The following is a 21,299-nucleotide window of genomic DNA, read 5'->3' as shown; positions in this document are numbered from 1 at the left end:
GACCTCAATCCGAGTTGCTAAAACGCTCAAACGTAGTGCACGAATTTCACCACCACAACACTCGTAGAATGCACCGGAGATAAACATTTTGTTTTCAGCAATTATTAAAAGTATAGATTATTACTTGGAGAAGAGTATCAGAAGACTTTAAGTAACCCACAGGTGAGTGTCAGAGATTCTACTTTCTATTTACGATAACGAAACTATATAGCGGAAGCATGCAAGACTGAATTATGCGCACGCATCCGTAACGGAAGTGGGTCCGTCATTTCGTTCTCTGGACAGAATTAATAAGCCGCTCGGCTCTCGCCAAGAGCGGCTTAAAAATTAATCAATTTTGAACTGGTTGGCTGCTAAACTTATTATAAGTGGACCAGCCATCCATAAGTGTTTTCAAAAATTACCAGCCAACAACCAATTCAAGTGTAAACATATCAATTGACTGACTAGGTGTGTTAATATAGATGTAATGACTGTGGGAGATGCTAGTGTAAACATACTCACATTCGTGGAATCCTATAAAACATACCAGCTGACAAACGCTAGTGTAAAGCTATCGACCAGCTCAGATTACAAACAGCTTATTACTAAATAATTTCATTCTTCAATATAATATTACATTGGCAGTTTCCATATATATTGCGATACCAAATATTTCCAGATATTATCAAGTCATATCCTTGTTTTTCCCTTGTGAGCTGTTTGCAATGAAATGTGGTGTAATGATAGAAATTTCTTTTTCTTTCTTTCAAACACAGAGCTGGAAAGATAGAAAAAGATTTCCATTCATAAAGATACTGTTACTTATCTATGTGTAAACGAGGTGTTAAGTTTCCATCCGTAAAGATACCATTACATATCTATGTGTAAACGAGGTGTTAAGTTTCCATCCAAAAAGATACTATTACATATCTATGTGTAAACGAGGTGTTAAGTTTCCATCCAAAAAGATACCATTACATATCTATGTGTAAACGAGGTGTAAAGATTTCCATCCGTAAAGATACTATTACATATCTATGTGTAAACGAGGTGTTAAGTTTCCATCCAAAAAGATACCATTACATATCTATGTGTAAACGAGGTGTAAAGATTTCCATCCGTAAAGATACTATTACATATCTATGTGTAAACGAGGTGTTAAGTTTCCATCCAAAAAGATACCATTACATATCTATGTGTAAACGAGGTGTAAAGATTTCCATCCGTAAAGATACTATTACATATCTATGTGTAAACGAGGTGTTAAGTTTCCATCCAAAAAGATACCATTACATATCTATGTGTAAACGAGGTGTAAAGATTTCCATCCGTAAAGATACTATTACATATCTATGTGTAAACGAGGTGTTAAGTTTCCATCCAAAAAGATACCATTACATATCTATGTGTAAACGAGGTGTAAAGATTTCCATCCGTAAAGATACTATTACATATCTATGTGTAAACGAGGTGTTAAGTTTCCATCCAAAAAGATACCATTACATATCTATGTGTAAACGAGGTGTAAAGATTTCCATCCGTAAAGATACTATTACATATCTATGTGTAAACGAGGTGTTAAGTTTCCATCCAAAAAGATACCATTACATATCTATGTGTAAACGAGGTGTAAAGATTTCCATCCGTAAAGATACTATTACATATCTATGTGTAAACGAGGTGTTAAGTTTCCATCCAAAAAGATACCATTACATATCTATGTGTAAACGAGGTGTAAAGATTTCCATCCGTAAAGATACTATTACATATCTATGTGTAAACGAGGTGTTAAGTTTCCATCCAAAAAGATACCATTACATATCTATGTGTAAACGAGGTGTAAAGATTTCCATCCGTAAAGATACTATTACATATCTATGTGTAAACGAGGTGTTAAGTTTCCATCCAAAAAGATACCATTACATATCTATGTGTAAACGAGGTGTAAAGATTTCCATCCGTAAAGATACTATTACATATCTATGTGTAAACGAGGTGTTAAGTTTCCATCCAAAAAGATACCATTACATATCTATGTGTAAACGAGGTGTAAAGATTTCCATCCGTAAAGATACTATTACATATCTATGTGTAAACGAGGTGTTAAGTTTCCATCCAAAAAGATACCATTACATATCTATGTGTAAACGAGGTGTAAAGATTTCCATCCGTAAAGATACTATTACATATCTATGTGTAAACGAGGTGTTAAGTTTCCATCCAAAAAGATACCATTACATATCTATGTGTAAACGAGGTGTAAAGATTTCCATCCGTAAAGATACTATTACATATCTATGTGTAAACGAGGTGTTAAGTTTCCATCCAAAAAGATACCATTACATATCTATGTGTAAACGAGGTGTAAAGATTTCCATCCGTAAAGATACTATTACATATCTATGTGTAAACGAGGTGTTAAGTTTCCATCCAAAAAGATACCATTACATATCTATGTGTAAACGAGGTGTAAAGATTTCCATCCGTAAAGATACTATTACATATCTATGTGTAAACGAGGTGTTAAGTTTCCATCCAAAAAGATACCATTACATATCTATGTGTAAACGAGGTGTAAAGATTTCCATCCGTAAAGATACTATTACATATCTATGTGTAAACGAGGTGTTAAGTTTCCATCCAAAAAGATACCATTACATATCTATGTGTAAACGAGGTGTAAAGATTTCCATCCGTAAAGATACTATTACATATCTATGTGTAAACGAGGTGTTAAGTTTCCATCCAAAAAGATACCATTACATATCTATGTGTAAACGAGGTGTAAAGATTTCCATCCGTAAAGATACTATTACATATCTATGTGTAAACGAGGTGTTAAGTTTCCATCCAAAAAGATACCATTACATATCTATGTGTAAACGAGGTGTAAAGATTTCCATCCGTAAAGATACTGTTACATATCTATGTGTAAACGAGGTGTAAAGATTTCCATCGGTAAAGATACTGTTACATATCTATGTGTAAACGAGGTGTAAAAATTTCCATCGGTAAAGATACTGTTACATATCTATGTGTAAACGAGGTGTAAAGATTTCCATCGGTAAAGATACTGTTACATATCTATGTGTAAACGAGGTGTAAAGATTTCCATCGGTAAAGATACTGTTACATATCTATGTGTAAACGAGGTGTAAAGATTTCCATCGGTAAAGATACTGTTACATATCTATGTGTAAACGAGGTGTAAAGATTTCCATCGGTAAAGATACTGTTACATATCTATGTGTAAACGAGGTGTAAAGATTTCCATCGGTAAAGATACTGTTACATATCTATGTGTAAACGAGGTGTAAAGATTTCCATCGGTAAAGATACTGTTACATATCTATGTGTAAACGAGGTGTAAAGATTTCCATCGGTAAAGATACTGTTACATATCTATGTGTAAACGAGGTGTAAAGATTTCCATCCGAAAGATACTGTTACATATCTATGTGTAAACGAGGTGTAAAAATTTCCAATTTGTCATTCTTACCGCTTCGACTTCTTGTTTGGTTATGGAAGGTGCAAGGTTTCGAAGGAAGATGGAGCAAGTTTTGTGCAGAGCACGGGGTTTGGGGGAGTGGTTTATCTCTCCTCCCTCCTCCTTCTGGGTGGTATCCTCGTCTTTTTCATTCTCTACTGTTTCATCTTCTACAGGTAAAATATACAGGTACATATATATAGGATCTTAATTGAGTTTCCATTTCATATGAGATTTATGAAACGAGTCTAAGAACTTTTCAATTTGGCGAGCTTCTGGCGAGCTAAACTGAAATATTTGTGATGAGTTTCATAAATTTCATATGAAATGAAAACGAGTGTAAGATCCTTTTTATCACATAATCAAGATTTGTGGCATTTATTCATGTAAAACGACAATTTTCATGCAACCTTGAAATGTAAAAGTTTGTGACGTCATGTACTTGTTCTTGGCATGACGTCACAATTGAAACAATTGAAACTTACAACCAATCACAGGGTTGATAGGTCATATTACATGGGTATATTCACTGGATAACACACTACATTATGTGATAAAGGTACATATAACACTAATCCCTACAGGTAAACTTTCTCTATTGAACCTTTGTCAAGAAAGACATTTCTTTAAATAACATACCAAGGTACCTTTCTTTTGTGTCCTCTGGTTTCATAACATCCTTAGGCGGGGAGATTAATGTTTCCCCACTTCGGGGGTAAGACAGAAAACATCTCAACCCTCAGGGTAAGATTCTTAACTCTTTCACCACTGTAGACCATAATGGACTCATCCAGGTCAATGCATGGTAGAGTCTATTTAAGTTACATAGGGTTGAAAGGGTTACATGTTGAGGGCCAGACATTTAAGAATCTTACCCCAAGGGTTGAAATTTTTCTGTCATAAAGTGGGGAATGATTATTTTTCACCCACATCAATCACAACAAATATGTGACATCAATGCAATGCTGATCATGAGTCAAGCTGACGTGATGTCATGCAATCGTTATGACAGGGGAATACCCCTGTCTTTACCTTAGGATAAGACGATAGAGTTGTCTTTTCCTTGAACGGAACTACATACGTATGACTATCACTGTCAAATGAGGAAGAGAAGTGTTTCTGTATATACCTTTCTTTGTGTCCTCTGGTTTGGCTACATCCTCAGTGGACGAGGAAACACCAGGCACGCTGACAGAGTCTGTTGACGACTCCAGACCCGTTGCTGGAGGTTCATCCTCAAGTCCAGGTGGCGCTGGTTCCGGTTCCGACTCGGAACCTGTTCCACTCTCCGACTCTGAACCACTCTCATAGCTGTATTCAGTTTTATCGCGGTGTCTTTTCTTCTTTTTAGGTTTCTTTTCCTCCTATACCAAGAATGTTTGTAAGCAGACATTAATTATAAAGCTTCATTGGTATTCATTTCTGTTTGACATGCCTTTTCTGTCTGAAACCCAGTTTTGTATTGAAGACTGAAAGTTTTCCTTTCCGTTTACATGCCATTTTGGCTTTACATGCAGTGTATGAAAAAGTATCTTTGAATTCATGTGAGAAGCTATGCGAGACAATTTTTCGTATAAACGTATTGCTTTTTCAACTGTCCTTGACGGCCAGTATCTGGATCAGGTGTTGACTAATGAGTTTACATTATATATAAATCACAGACGATCCTTGTTATATCCTATCCACACCTCATTGGAGCCAGAAGAAAAGAAAAAAACAGTTTTTCTTTCACTTTTTCTGTGGCTTACTGCAAAATCAACATACTGAAGATTGAAATAAATATCCAATTTTTTGAATGATTTTGTTTCATTCTAATTGGAATACATGTTCTTGCTTGTCTACAAGCAAATGGTATCAGTGAAATAATGTTTGAGATAAGAAAGAAATATATTCTGCATATATGAAATTGACTACTTAAGGATGGTAAAAGAATCTGGTTGGGGATAACTTAAGCATTTTCCTATTTCTATCATTTCTTGTAATATTGAAAATCCTGAAGAATTAGCCTGCTTTGATCTCACCTGGTGGCTGGCCACATCCTATTGGTTGTGTAAACCTGTGCCTGGTTGTTTTTTGTAGGTAACTACTTTTAGTTGAATTAAAAGATTTTGTAATTTTTATTCAGCTTTAAAACTTTGAAATATAAAATGTATGTTTCTTAAAACCTAATTCAATCCTCCTTACCAATGTTTATATATAAAGTTATCTGTATCAGTCACACAAAGAGGTAAACCTGATAAATGTATATCGAATGTTAAGATATTTTAGATCATTCACATACAAAATATCTGAAAAATCTGAAAAATGAAAAAAAGAAATATGACCAGTAATATAGAGCACCACACCACAACTAACTGGAAGGGGAAAGAGAAAGCAAACGGAAGGCCTTTCACCATCTCGGAGAGTCAGGGAACAGACCAAAACCCATTGTCGACCAAAACCACAGGAACTATCAATCGGATTTCATCTCATTCATGGCTAATAGTTTTTAACTATAAAGAAAATGTAATGGCTTCTTTTTAGAAATATTAATCTTTGAAAATGCAGGTTTTTTTTTCTTCTCAAATGTTTTTTTACGGAAACTACAGACTTTTTCTATTTTTATTAAATTGGGATACAAAAGACCCAAATTCCACTTGGCAAAAAACTGCACTGCCTACAGGAAAACACTACCAAATCCGTTCATACCTGATCACCATTTTTAGCTTGCTGCTGTTTGGAAAATTCTTGTGCTTTCTTCATGAGCTCTTTCTGTTCCGCAGAGATTGGAAGTTTCAGAGGCTCCTGGGGAGGGAACAACAAGCTGCAATCAAGGCTAGCCACACAAGAGAATCATACAACACAAGACAGATGCCTCCTTTTCACTGTTTCATTATATTCATGGCCCAGTGATCTCCCTTTGTTACTGTATACGTAGAAATGTTTGGTGCAGTTAACTTTCGCCATTTTGCCCGTCGTAATGTCGGCAAATTTATCAAAACAGCAAATTTGATTATAAACAACATAATATGTTAAGTAATGAGATTTGAAGGGCAATATTAACACTTTGTGAATATGGATTTTAACGGTGAAGGGTGAAAATTTAACTGGACGAAATTTTAATGGTATACGGTACTTCATACCCTAAGATTGCTGATTATCAAAATTATTTGACAACCTTTTGCTAAATCAAACCTTCATTTTGACATGATGTCTTTAAAATAGAGAAAACTTGGTTTTGGAAAGGTCAAATCACAGGTCATTCAGTGAAAGAAAAATTATACATTTTTAATGTGTTACGTATAAATAAATATCAAGTCACTCGAATGGTATGTCCTTTTTTTATATATTAAGATTATACTGCATTCTATAAATATACCGGTCTGTAAGTAGCTAAGACATACAGGGAACGGTTTCTATGTTAAACACTCAGTACATCAGGCTTACACTCGTGGGTGAAAGTAAAGAAGCACCAATGACAAAAGACCTATGCAAATTTAAGATTACAGAGATCTGATTACATCTACTAGATCACAGCTTTTTTACATAATGAAACAAACTCAATTTTTCAATTTTTATTCTGTTTAAAGTTGGATTTTGTTTAAACAGGTTTTTTTCAATCATTCTTAATGTTTCATCAAAAAATATTTTGAACAGTTCTAAATTTATAGCCCATGACATATTTCACTGGAAATTTTGCATTTATTTCACCTTCGACCTGCAAATTAAGGTCACTCTGACCTTTTACAGTACCTACACTTATAACAAAACATTTCTCAAGATGTTTATACATATTGTGTTAATCGTAAGACAATCCAATACAAGAAGGGAAATTTGGGACAAACTGCAAACTATTCTTTCTTGGTTCAGCTAGGCCAAATATTAGAGTTTGTTAATGCTATTAGTAAACAAGAACACAGTTAAAGACTATTTAATTTTGGGAAACATTATCAATGAATATCTTTAGCACTTTAGAGTGGCTTATGTTAGCTAGATAGGATGCTATATCAAATGTTGTATATTATTATTATTATCTTCCAATGACACCATAATAATTAAACTCAACAACATTTTAATAATTTCAGGGAAATTCTAGTCACATTTTTCTTTAATTTCTAACATCTAATTTTATTTTTTTTAAAAGGTAGCAACTCTGTTTGAATCTAGAATGTAGGACTAACAAGGTCCAATTATATATGTATACCAGGATTATTAGCAAGGTGTCATCTTAAAATGATCAAACAAAACGTTTTAATGTTTAATAAAGTTTTAAGATGGAAAACTTGAATGAAATGATCAAATGGTTCGAGTTTGATTGCTAGGTTGTGATTTAGGTCCTATTGACAGATATGGTCATTTCCAGACATGCATGCCAGGTTTTGGAGGTAAAGTAAAGCCAGAGTACCCAGAGAAAAACCACCGACCTGCGGTTAGTATCTGGCGACTGCCCGAAGTAGGCCTCGAACCCTTCTACATAAGTAGGATGTGTCTGATGATCTTGTGTTGGCATAACCGAAACCCATTCACCCCTAAAGTCACATTTGAACCTTACCAAATCAAAGACTGGGCAAGTCCAATTTAAAGTTGTAAGGGTGAATGGGTTAATGATACTACAGAAATAACCCTGTCACCATGACAACACAACTAGCACCCACAACCCCATTCACCAATTACACTTCATCATTTACATGTTCGTAACTATAGCAATTTTGTACTGAATGTTATTTCATCATTTCGTATCAACACTAAAATAAGGGACACACGTGACCACAACAGAATGTAAGCTTGAATTATTCTATTTATAAATGCAAAAGATAATTCAGGTAGGATATTTCTTATATTTATTTATTAAACAATCATATAAAGTTGTATTAATTGTACAATATTAATTATACATAATTTTAGTGTGGAATATATTATTTTCAAAAATCATTGTAACTTGGTATTTAGTTAGCATATGCTGTTTCATACAAAATGCCTATTAAATATGCTGAAGTTATGTTTGTTGATGAAGAAAATTACCAGGAATAATGTATATATGTTTAACATTCAATAGGAGAAACAATTACAAATATTAACAAAAAGAAAATATTTAAACATTAAAAATGTCTCATTTTTATTCACAAAACATTTTCACTGTATAAAAAGCTAATTATTAATAATTATATAGATCTTTAAGCTTTCTGTTCTCATCAACTACATCTTGAATATCTAATTAGTTTGAAGCTAAAAAAAAATATACCCGACACCTGAAATTTGTCATGCATTGAGTGACTGACTTCGGGGTGTATTACTATCAGACAGGTACCTAACCCAGCATACATTCACCCTCTGTGATTCCAGTTATAAGGCATACTTACGTCTGGTTTCTTATCCTTGGAACTTTCCCGTCTTCTCTTTTTCTCATCTGGACTGTAACAGATTTTAATAATGAATTCAGTATCAATAATAATAAATTCATAGTCAGTGGGAAAATGATTCAGTGTTTATTTTTTTATCATTTTTTTAATGATAGACCACATGGTTGCCACACCAATATTTCCCCTTTTAATTTGATTAGTAAATATCTGTGGTATAATACTAGAACACCAACAGGTCAGTAAGGGCCCTGCCATGTACCTGACTGTACACCCATCCTCCACAATGGTCCTTTTTTTAGTAATAGTGATCTTGCCTTTTACCTCAGAAACTTTATAAATCTCTATTGGACATTTACATCCATGTCATTTTTCCAAAAGATTTCTTTTTTAGATTCCGGGAGAAGGACCAGACCCCCATGGTCTATTTTTAGTAAAAATGACCATAACTTTAGAAACTTTGTGAACCCCTATTACACATCTACATATCACAATGTATTATCATTTTAAAATTTCAGACAAATTATCTTTTGGATTCTGAGGTCGTCTCTGGAACCAATAGTGTAGACGGACAGACAGAGACAGTATTGACACCGTGATTACTATAGGGCATCTATGCAGGGTCAGAAATATATATGAAAGTTGTTTTAGATTCCACTCTTTAGCCTTGATGCTTACCTCTGGTCCGTGTTCACAGACTCAGAATTGTTTCTGCTACGCGCCCCGCCGTCCTCTTGATCAGGCTGGTCGAGGATAGACAAATCAAAATCTGTACCACCTTCCATCTTTATCACCGCTAAAAATAGAACAAAGTGTAAACCACTTTCTCTCTTAACTCATTCACCCCTGAAATTTCATAATGAACTGTTCCAACCTTTGAATTAGAAGAGTTCAAATGTCTCTCAAGGGGTAAATGAGTTAATATCACTGCTGAATATAGATATAAGAGGCTGAGGCAAAACAGAAATTCTCGGTCAAAGTCAGTGTGTTTACGTTTTCTTCTGATAAAGTCATCGCCAAAACATATATCCACAATGACTTTCTATAGGAGCTAACATAACAGACAGATATACAATGAAAGTTCTATAATTATAAGTGAATGCAGAACAGCTTGTGAATGCTTAGCAGTGATAAATCCTCATATGAGGCGGAAGTCCTATACTCATAGAATTTAGGTGGGACTCATGGAATTTCTGGAAATACTTAAATTTAATAATGTGGGACCTATTGCTTAGAGCAATACAGTTGAAACAGATCCATGGAAGTAAATTGCAGACTGATCACTTGCTTAGGTGTTAAAAGATGCCTAGACCATTCATCTTGTAAAAATAATGAGACTTTTTTTACAAAATATTTGTTTACAGTGAGATGATGTAAAACACTTTGGTTTGTCACCAACAGAACATACACTTTTCATACATGTTAATGGATAATTAAGTGCATAAATTTTGGAGAGATAAGCGTCAATTCTACAAAGGGCTGTAACTGCATAAATAACCGGCAAATAACTTTGGTTATCGAACTTGTCCGAGCTTTCATGACAATGAACCTTCCTGATAAGTTTGAAATTAATCCATTCAAAATTATTCAAGTTATTGAGTGGAAACTGTTTCGGCAATTCTACAAAGGGCCATAACTCTGTAAATAACCGGCAAATCATTTTGGTTATCGCAAGCTTTAATAGAAATGTACCTTCGTATGAGGTTTGATATAAATCCATTCAAAATTACTGAAGTTATTGAGCGGAAACTAAAGTGTGCCCGCCTACGTGGAAACATAATACTTCCCGTCATTCGACAGGCGTATAAAAATGAAACCCTCAAGTATTGCTCCTCAACATTTTTGGAATTTCCCTACAAGATGTAAGTCTCATATTATTACAAGCATTAGCAACATCTAACAAGACCTATTGTATTTCTATAGACAATCACATCTCGCTCTCTTTTTAACACATATAATCCAACATGTCATAAGGAGATAGATGGCCATATATAAGATTTTATATTTTGTCGCCAGATCCTTTCAATTTATGTGATTGTTTTGTATTGTAAATGAATTTGATTAATAAATATTGTTTAAACCAACATGTCATAAAGAATTTCCAAATCCTTCACAAGAAAAATCTATCATTACCAACAATTTGTATTTTTAATACGACACGTTCAGACATTTATATTCATGTACATGGCTGTATTTTTATTACCTGCATCCAGAAGTTTAACAATCTGTTCCGACTTGTCAGTGTCGCATGTTACTCCCTCCAGACGCCCAACATGGAAGAGCTCCGTAAATACCTTACACCGTTGACGCAGGGCCATTTTTATTTCCTCCTGACGCTTTTCACACTCCTCAGGGTGGTATTTCGTCTTAAACCTGTAAACCATCCAATCAAATTACTGTATACAAAGATGATATTATGAGTTTATTTTTTTTACATCAACTGCTCATGAAGCATAGCTTTATCAGGAAGCTTTTCATGAAATTTCCCAAAACAGAAACAAAGCTAAAATAGACACCTTGCATACAATTTTCATAAACTTTTATTTTGATGTTTTCATAATAATTCAGTTCAGTCGAAATTAAATACATGTAATCCTTAATAACATAGTGTCAAATAATCATATTTATATTAATAACAGATTTCTGTTCACACATTACACTACAATTCCAGGAGAGGCTTTGATATCTGAATGCATTTTATTTGGATGGGTTATAAATGCATACCCTTTATTTTTTTGATACACATAACCTAACAATATTCTTTGAAATAAGCGAAATAAAACAGAAATCTGTGCCCGGTAAACTCGGCTTTGTCTATCTAAAGAAATTTCACGAACATACACTGTATAGTTAAACAAAACTCAAAATATTGATAAAAGTACATGTACAATGTAATACAGATATAATTTATACACCACATGTGTACATCAGTAGAAAATCACAATTGTTCTGTATAAATTCATCTACTCTTCTAGTTGAGAAGGGTCCAGATTTTGAAAACGTAAAAAGCATGTACAGTATATCTTTGACCATTTCAAGTTAAACATTTTTTTTTTTGCATTTTTTTACTTAAATTCTTATATTTTTGCTTCATCAATTTTTTACTCCAAAATTTGAAAATGAGAAAGTGTTTGTACCCTGTGTTTTAATGAGGGGAAGTTAACTCCCAATTACCTGATTTGGTCATTTTGATTGACAGTTGGAGATCAATCGCCACGCCTCCACTTTAACACAAACTTTTTATAACGACAATTTTGCCCAGAGAGCACCGTCTCAACAGGCAAACGTCCGACGACCTAACATCTAACCCTAAAACTGTTTATTTCCTATACTGCATTGTGCGCAGTGCCCTAACAATTCTACGCGAGTCTTCATCAAAATCTTGAGATGAAAATAAAGCCCACCGATGAATCTTGACGACAAAACCCTTCTGGCAGGAGAATTGTCTTTCCTTTCCTTTGTAAAAAACGTCATCAACAAATTATAAAAAGCACATGCAACAATGAAGTGTTTTAATTAACTCATCCACCCCTGCACTATGTAAGAGACCACTATAAACCGTATGATAGTGAAGAGGGAGGGGTAGATGAGTTAATTTTGAAGCAATTGATCTGCTATCTTATAAATGTCAGCACACCGAAGGACTATTGTCTGGTCCCTAGTACTTACAAATGTACCATTTCAACAATCTTAAAAGAAAATGAAACCACAACATGATATTGTTTATATTTAAAAATTATTTATTTTTAATTTTATTTAAATAACCAGTACACAGATGAATAAATTCAAATGTATCACAAGTTATTTTCAAACTTTTCCTTAATAAACTTTGACGAAGTACTTTATTCCAAAAACTGAATTTTGATTATTCAAGATTTCTCGAAAATTGTATCAAATAAAAAAAAAAAAAAAAAAAATCAATTTCGGAGTTTTTACTTTAATTTCAGTTTTGGATTTTTGAGATGGTACCAGTATAAGAGAACACATGTAGGAAGTTAAAAAGACAGGCATTCCCATTTAAACTTCACACAATTTATACAAAATTTTGTTAAGTAATAATGTCCAATGTGTCCAAAACATTTATCTCTTTAGGAAGTGACTGTCTTAAAAACATCCATGCTTGCTTCAAAATTAAACAGTTCGTTTTCACACACAGAAAATAGCAGTTTCAATGTATAATTCTAACCCCAACTTACCAGCTAAAGTTATAATTTAACCCCCCAGCCCTTCAAGGAATTTCATTATATTGAAACCAGTACCACTTCAGGAAAAGATAGTTTATTTGTGTGGTGAACTTAAGTGATAGATCAAAATGTCAAATAAAGCATTTTGGATTTAACCATAGACATAAAGCACACTATTTCTAACTTTGTTTTGAATAACAGCGTAATCATCAAATCACTTTACCAGTAGCAAAATAAAAGAACATGCACTTTTGATTAATATTAGGTCTGTATTCGATGTAAATTTTTACTCTCTTTAAAGAAAGTATCAGAAGAATTACTAAGTCTTAGTGTGTTTCCTCAAAGAAAATTTGCTGTATTGTTATGGTTTATTTTTATCTGTTTAACACCATTTCAGTTTAAGTTTCTTGAAACCAGTAACATTTGGAGAACTTCGGATTTGTTTTCAGAAGAAATTGGGCTGAATTGCCATGGGAATGAGTGACCCCAATATTATATTCAATAGACAGACTCTTAGATTGGTGAGACTAAGCATGTTACCTGTACAGGTTCAAATTGCAAAATAAACCCGGTATCAATTTCATCCCCATTTTAGCATGATGCTATTCAACTTCTATGTACCTATCCCATAGTTTATAAATCATCTGATAAGAAACACAGTTTGTAAAAAAAATCCTAGTGCTAAAAAAATCCTCACCATTCTTCTTCCTTGTGTGCAAGGAAAAACTCGTGTGTTTGCTGTCGTTTAAAGTCCATTTTATACTCATTGTACTTCTTGATGGCATCCTGGTCGCTGATGCTGTCATCCTGCTGAGCTAGGAACTGTTTGAACGACATCATCGAGGGCTGTGACGGTAGATCAGAATCCCTTGTGAAAGAAAACAAAACAGGAATTGAGAAATTGACACAGAGCTTTTTCCACGTATTTTGGGGAATCTTATTTCGATTCCAACAAAAAACTGCATGTACTACAAATACAATTAATAGAATATGCATTTTTTTTACTGATTGCATTTGGTGCAAAACAAAAACAATTATCGTAAGCTTCATATCTAGCACCTGCTGTACATTCTTGGAAATATCCCAATTGAATTTTTCTCCCCCATCATTTTTATAAACACATATACTGCAATTAGCAGCTGATATCCGAGACAATTTATTGGGGTATTGTTTCTTTCAAAATTAACTTTTTTTTGAGATCTATAATTGGTGATAAATGACAATACATTATTTAAATCATGAGAGTAGACCGACAGTTGAACGAAATGAAATAAAATATCCTTAGAATTTTATATATTTCATTTAGAAACTTACTATGTTTCAATTCCTATGTTAGGCCATCCTTGTTTTCATTTTAATACCTTTAATTCTTGAAAATAATTATCATGTAATATTTTAATGCACACTATCCATAATATTACTATTTCAAGTGTATCATGGGAACCAAGAAGTACATCTTCCAAGTACATGGAAACAACATGTGGAATTGGAGTGTTTAGAAAGAAAAAGAATAAAACAGGGCACAATTTTGGCATTAAATAAAGAAATCCCTAATACAGCAGTATCTCAGTTTTCTAAGATTTAGCTATTTTCGTATTAGGTATTTTCTTCAGTAGTAAAACAATGATACAACATTGAGAAATCAGGGAAATATGAGCTGGGAATATCGAGCACGAGACAGAAACAAGAGTCAAAGAGAAACTCAAGTCACGTGATCAACCCAATCCACTATGTATACACTGATACAGGACTGAGCTAGTATAACACCTGTTGTGTCCGGACTGGTTAAAGCCACTGCCTCCCTGTTGCTGTGGGGGCATATTGTTGCCAACCTCGTGACCATGTCCCCAGTTCTGTGGATGCATTCCTCCTCCGTGCATCGGTCTTGCCCCGTAACCGCCGCCGCCACCTCCTCCTATGTCGTACTGGGGGTATCCTCCGCCCCCACTACCTCCTTCCTCCCTGGAAATGACACACACACATAAAACAAGCAAATGTCTGTAATCCATGAATGCCCAGGGGGCGCCCCTTGGCCCTGAGGTTGACATACAAATAACAATATTGACGTTGGCACCCTGAAATACGAATTCATGATGAAAATCTGTGAAATGAAGTTGGTAGATAATTACATAAAATCAAGAGACTTAAAAAGCAGGAACAAGTATATTAAGCCCTTGTAATTCTGTTTAATACTACGACACGAATTCAGAAAAATTGTATTCAAGGACACAAATAATTATGAAAGATTAAAATTTCATTATTTTTCGTTTCAGCACTAAACCTACTGATTGGTTGGTTGGTTAGTGGTTTTTCGTCTTTCTTTCACTGACGGTAGTCGGTGTTTCGATTGGCGCCCAAACACAAAAATAATATTGTTTCAGCCCTAAAACTACAGAAAATGAATCACTTACTTATACCAATTGTCACGTCTCATACGTTTCGCATTTGGTGGACTCATTTCCCTACGACCAGTTGGGCTATAGGCTCGTTCCCGTCTCCGGGAGTCGTACGACTCCCGGTAGTTGTCACGACGATCACGTCCCCCACTACGGCTATTCCACATTTCCCTAGATCTGCCAGCAGATCTGAAATGGCATTTTTAGCAGAAAAAAATCAGTCGTTATGTTTAAATATTGATATACCGTTTCCAAGAACAGGGAAGAAGGATGGCAAGCGTTTAGATCTCCGCTAGATGAAATGTTATTTGAAAATCCTTTGCAAGCTTAAAATATTCATTTTTAATCATTTTAGCGAATAAATGATATAAATTAAATTTTCATCATTTTAGAGAAAACATAATGTAAATTAAATTTTCAATGAATACAAATATAAAATGTTGATAATGAAGCTGAAGTGACCCATATAAAGTTCAACATTTTGTAATAAGCATATTTTATACTATAAACCTCAGGGTAAATACACTAGCAGGACACTTAAATCACCCACCCCTGAAATTTCACAATGAACTAGTCCAACCTTTGAATTGGAAGAATTCAAATGTGTATAACGGGGGATGAACGAGTTAAGCAATAAATTTACAAACGATTAGCATAAAATTTATTTATGGACAGTGATTTTTTTAAGATTTTTTTCTCTCTGGCAAATCAATTTCTTTTTTAAAATGAGTCCAATTACTAAGAGCTGTAGTGGGTCCTCAAAAAGTTGGTGAGTCCCATAGGAATAAAGTCTTATCAATGCATTGTCTCAATTTTTTTCTTCTGTTCTTCATTATTATTGGAGGTTTACCAACAAGCAGTATTGTATCTCAGAAAAAGCATTTACCAGCTACATACCCAGGTTTTACAGGTTAACCTATACATATACCAACACCATAATGAGATAAGCGAGAGGATGGGTTTGAAATAGTTGGATTGGAAAATAGGGCTGGCTTCATATATATGTTTGCCATTATATCATCTATACAAAATTACTATCCTTTTCTTTTCGAATCTAAAATGCACTTTGACGCAAAGCCAAGGCCTAAGACAAAATATTGTTGGATCCGACATTATCAAATCAGAATATAATTTTATTATGTTATACTAATTTATTAACAAACATCTGTGTGTTTTAAATAATTTATAAGAAACTAGACATTATACTGCTTTGTGAACACTTTGTTATTTAAACAGTTTGTAAGTAACAGGACGTTATCCTTCCTTTTTTGGTAAAGACCGGTGTTACTTTCGCAAAAAAAAAAAAAATGTTTCTCAACTGACACTATTTGTACTTTGACCTCGGTCCTGAAAGTGTTTTTATTGATGGACAGAAGAACCTATACAATCTTCTTTAGGAGCTAAAACTAAAAACACAAACTTGTAATTTTGTTTGGCCTATGGGTCACTTAAATCATGTCATGCTCGAAGAAATTCTAAAAAGTATGACATGAAAAAATGAACAAATGTTTTGGATTAAAATGTATTTGATTTCTCCATACACAAAACTTTTCATCAACCTGATATAAGCAAATTAATATGAGAAATGTTCAAGGCTTGACTACTGCAGTCGATCTTTTTGAAGGGACAAATTTTGTCTTTCAAAGTTTTTAAATTAGATATTTTTTATCGATAAAAGTTTGAACCAAAACACTGGATCTGGCCAAATAATTTCCATGAAAAGGTTTCCAGGTTGGACAGATGTGATTATTTTTTAAGAATTTAGTGTCAAGCCCTGAGAGTTGCCAGCCCTATGATGGTAGAACCTGTCTAATTCCCACATCTCTCTTGGTTCTCGGCGTCTGTCGTCACCACGGCGCTCATAATCATTCCTCTCTCTTCTAAACTTGTCTCGTCCTTTCCTGCGATCATAATCTTCATCACTGTCACCCATACTTGAGTTTCTGGAAATGTAAGAAAACATAATTTCACGAATATGTTTTTATTCAAATTGAGAAATAAGATACACAAGTAGTTTAAAAAGACTACACTATCGACAATACAGGTTCTAGTCTCCTTATCAGCATATAATTGTAACAAAAAAAGCAGGCACTAAATATAATCTGAAACAGGACATGGACTCAAACCTCATCTTCAAATCATCATAATTTTGTTTTCCTTTCGGATGAAATGAATGATTTCGGCCCAACTATAAAACAATCAACTAGTACATATTTATTTTCATTTATGAATCCCTGCACCACTTCAAAACCCCATAACCTTGCAATGGAAAATATCTGCCCTGCATGACTATAGCTAGATATATAATTTCTGACACCTTGCAAGATTTTAACGAGAAAATAATATGAGACAGCTCTGTGAGACAAGCAAACAAGAATCTACACCAGTTTTTCGAGAGTTCAAATTTAGTGGAGCAAGACCAGGATTTAAACCCTGGTCCTTAGACTACTATATATTCATTCTAACCCACTGAGCTACCCGGTGAACGATAGTCTCTGGCCAAATAGCGCTACAGTTTCTGTTATAGCCAAAACTAAATCAAGGGGAGGTAACTGAATGTTTGAAAAACTTCTGGAGTTCTCTATCGTTTCTCCAAAAGTGGGGCAGTGATCCTTAACTAACTATGCGAATAAAATAAGATGTTATGCAACTTATGCCGTGAGCTTATGACGCTGTCAAGATATCAAACTCAGATACGAAAAGCGAGTCACACATTTTGAAACCCCTTCCCTTGAATCTTTGATGTTGTATTATGACCACCTTGGGCGATTCTAGGGGTAAACAAGTATAATAGAGCCAAAGATGGCAAGAAGTTATCATTATTCAGTCCATATACTCATGAATCCGATGTTTTATCTCTGTGCACGGTGTATGTATATCTTGGATTTTACAGACCGACTCGGAAAGTCAAAGAGACGGTACCGTTAACCTAACATAACCATTAGCGTAAAATCAGACAACACATGGGTTGAATTTTATATGTGCATAACTTGGTTGCCATCGTACAATACGCATGAAAGGATTTGAGCAACATTGACCAGTCAAGTTCTCGGTTGGGAAAAAACATATGGCGCGACGATAGCAGTACGCCGCCAGGAAATTCAATCCGAATATCACGAATACAAAAGCTCAATACCAAATTTATAAATTCAAGTCATAACGATATAGGTGATAGCAGATCATGCCATAAACAAAAGTTGCAATCACGAATGAATGTGTTGTCAAAATAAGAAAACAAACATCTGTCTGTAACAAAAAGATTCTCACTCTATGGCGCTCCGGATATAGATGTCGCTTTCATCGCAAGTTGAAACTAAATGTCGGTCTAGATAACGTCTTTCCGGAAATACAGCTAACCGCTTAGAATGTTACAATGTCGTATTTTAAAAATGTTACTTTTATTCGAATCTTCAATCATAATGGACGCGATTACTAAGTAATTAATACTGAGAACAATGTCATATAACAACCTGCAAAAAATGTACCGGGTAGTGGGTTTGCAAGGATGGAACGTTCTGTCAGACAAAATATTGTTTTTCAAAACAAACTAAATAGTCGCTTGAAAAAACAAGCACTCCTGTTCAACTACAAAACAATAAAAAAAATCCATAGACATTAATGGTAGGTGTATGTAAAATGACAGTATATAGATATGGAACGCCAAATTAACATATATTCAATTAATTGTACATATCTTCAAATAATTGAAGATATGTACAATTAATTGAAGATAAATTAAATTCATTTGTAGGCCTACCTATCTTTAAATGATTAAAGATAGGTTGAATTCAATTGGAGATAGTCTATCTTCAATTGAATTTTATCGTATACCTATCTGAAATTGAATTGACAACTCAATTTCAGATAGGTACAAATAATTGTACCTTTCTTTAATTATTTAAAGATGGGTACTATTGAATTGAACCTATCTTCAATTAATTGTACCCATCTTCAATTGAATTGAATACATCTTCAGTTATATTAAGAAAGATGCAATTAATTGAATATAACTTTGATACTTTTGATAGAAACGGCACTTGTCTACATTACGGGGAATGAAACCGAAGAGGGAGAACCAAGAATCAATGTACAGTTTACCAGATAGATAGAAATTTTGTCTGAGCCTTGTGAAGAATACTTTTGATAGTCCTGTAGTCCTGTATTCCTGGACTAGAAATACACTTAACTTAAGTCTTTGTATGGTGTTGAGAAACGCATTTCATGATGCGACGTTCTTGAATTCAAGATATTTTATTAATTTCACTTTCAATATTGACCCGGTGTGTTACAAATGGATTTGCAAATCATTGTAACTTTGTGTCGATCCTGAGCAGAAATGTCATTGATTGACACTCAATGTCACAGGGATTAAATAAATATGAAGTTCGACTGTCCTTCCCTGAAGAAGAAAAAAGTCTTCCTTCAATTAACCACTAGCTAAGAGTTCTACAAGGACTTTAAGAAAAAAATACCTTGAACTGAACTTAATTCAAGGTAGTGTAACGCGCAGGCCCATTTTAACAGCCATATTGACCACGCTCGATGTTGCTTACATTAAGAACAAGTCTTTAGGTTATACCATATACCGACAGTATTTCCCCCTCATACTCATTGACTGCTACAGTAGTAGACACGTAAATGCACAGAAATGGTATTTACCTTTGTCAACGGTGAAATATATATCAAACTCATTATAATGCTGCAACGGGGGCAGCAGATCAATTGTGGTTTCTTTAGTGTTTCATTAGCAAAGGACACATAATAAAACCCTCGATTCTACTGGGGCCCCACATTAGTCGCCTTTCTCGACATTTAGTAGGTATTCTACTACTTATATAAAGAAAGGTACAATTAATTGAATATATGTTAATTTGGCGTTACATATATAGAACTTTTATACTTTTGATAGAAACGGCACTTAATTGTCTACATTACGCGGAATGGAACCGATGAGGGAAGGTCAAGAATGTCAAGAACGGCAGACCTATTCTTTCTCAGAACCAGCAGGGAACAGTACAGTTTATTTATCTGGACTGAAAGATACGTACGCGTATATCCCATCGAACCCCTCCCCCCACTGAGCATAGAAATACAGATATTGATATGATCCCACTGTAGCGTAGCCTGTACGTTGAAAAAAGTTGGGCTGTTTTAAATATGGCAGCTGCCAAAACAAGAAGAAGGTGAGTTCTCAGAACGTGTTCGATTTTTCTACTTGAAAACTTTTAAGCGATCAACGGATGCACTGAAGCAAAAGATAATAGATCAGAGTGTTATAAAATGCTAAAATTCCACTCCAGAATAGCATCTATATTAAAGTTCAGTGTTTGCAAGGTGACGGGAGCCGGCATTTGGGATGTTCAGTCGACGACAAGTTTGAATTTGTTCAAAAAACTAGTTCAAAAATTGATTCTGAGTATTTATTGACCCATGATATAGGTTAAGAAGCCTTTACAGATTACTACTAATATAAACTGGTTGCAAAATGTCATATAAACAAGTAGAAATATGCATTTTAAAGAGGTGACCTAGATTTGTATTTGTACGGTTCGGACATTTCGTAATTTACGACTGTATGCGTTGTGACATTGGATGCAAAGTTGTAAAATTGTACGGTGAGGACTGCATATTCGCACATAACGATTGAGCGGTTGGGACTTCCATCACTTAAAGGTTGTTTGTCTATATAATTGCAGATACAAAGAAACATAGTTTACCAATGGAGTTGCACTACTTTTACGATTATATATATATAGCCTTTGGGATGAAAATCTACAGAATATCATTGACCATTCATGCTCAATCATGGAAAAAAACATATTGAAAATTCGAACCACAAAACTAATAAGATACGACAGACAGACGGAATAGTCACGTACGCCAGACATCTGGAATAGTAACGTACGGCAAGCAG

General features: G+C 34.3%; 1 protein-coding gene across 5 annotated transcripts in view; it reads right to left on the bottom strand.

Annotated features, from left to right (window-relative positions):
• Positions 1–18,716, bottom strand: part of LOC110447288 (serrate RNA effector molecule homolog) — a 35,780-nt gene extending 17,064 nt beyond the window's left edge. For 2 of the 5 annotated variants that reach the window (XM_021492867.1, XM_021492871.1), the window contains exons 1-11: positions 18,653–18,716; positions 17,191–17,328; positions 15,401–15,574; positions 14,757–14,951; positions 13,687–13,857; positions 11,009–11,178; positions 9,484–9,601; positions 8,809–8,860; positions 6,158–6,253; positions 4,599–4,833; positions 3,482–3,639 (exon numbers count right to left, since the gene is read on the bottom strand). In XM_021492867.1, coding sequence (XP_021348542.1) covers positions 3,482–3,639; positions 4,599–4,833; positions 6,158–6,253; positions 8,809–8,860; positions 9,484–9,601; positions 11,009–11,178; positions 13,687–13,857; positions 14,757–14,951; positions 15,401–15,574; positions 17,191–17,318 — 1,497 coding nt within the window. In that variant the 5' untranslated portion in view covers positions 17,319–17,328; positions 18,653–18,716. Of the gene's footprint in view, positions 1–3,481; positions 3,640–4,598; positions 4,834–6,157; positions 6,254–8,808; positions 8,861–9,483; positions 9,602–11,008; positions 11,179–13,686; positions 13,858–14,756; positions 14,952–15,400; positions 15,575–17,190; positions 17,329–18,521; positions 18,572–18,652 lie in introns of those variants that run through there. The other 3 variants (XM_021492870.1, XM_021492869.1, XM_021492872.1) reach the window with 3 other exon arrangements.
• Positions 18,717–21,299: the final 2,583 nt, after the last annotated feature.

The sequence above is a fragment of the Mizuhopecten yessoensis genome, unplaced genomic scaffold (assembly GCF_002113885.1).
Source record: "Mizuhopecten yessoensis strain PY_sf001 unplaced genomic scaffold, ASM211388v2 scaffold3279, whole genome shotgun sequence".
NCBI lineage: Eukaryota > Metazoa > Mollusca > Bivalvia > Pectinida > Pectinidae > Mizuhopecten > Mizuhopecten yessoensis.
This window is presented reverse-complemented; position numbering and strand designations above follow the sequence as displayed.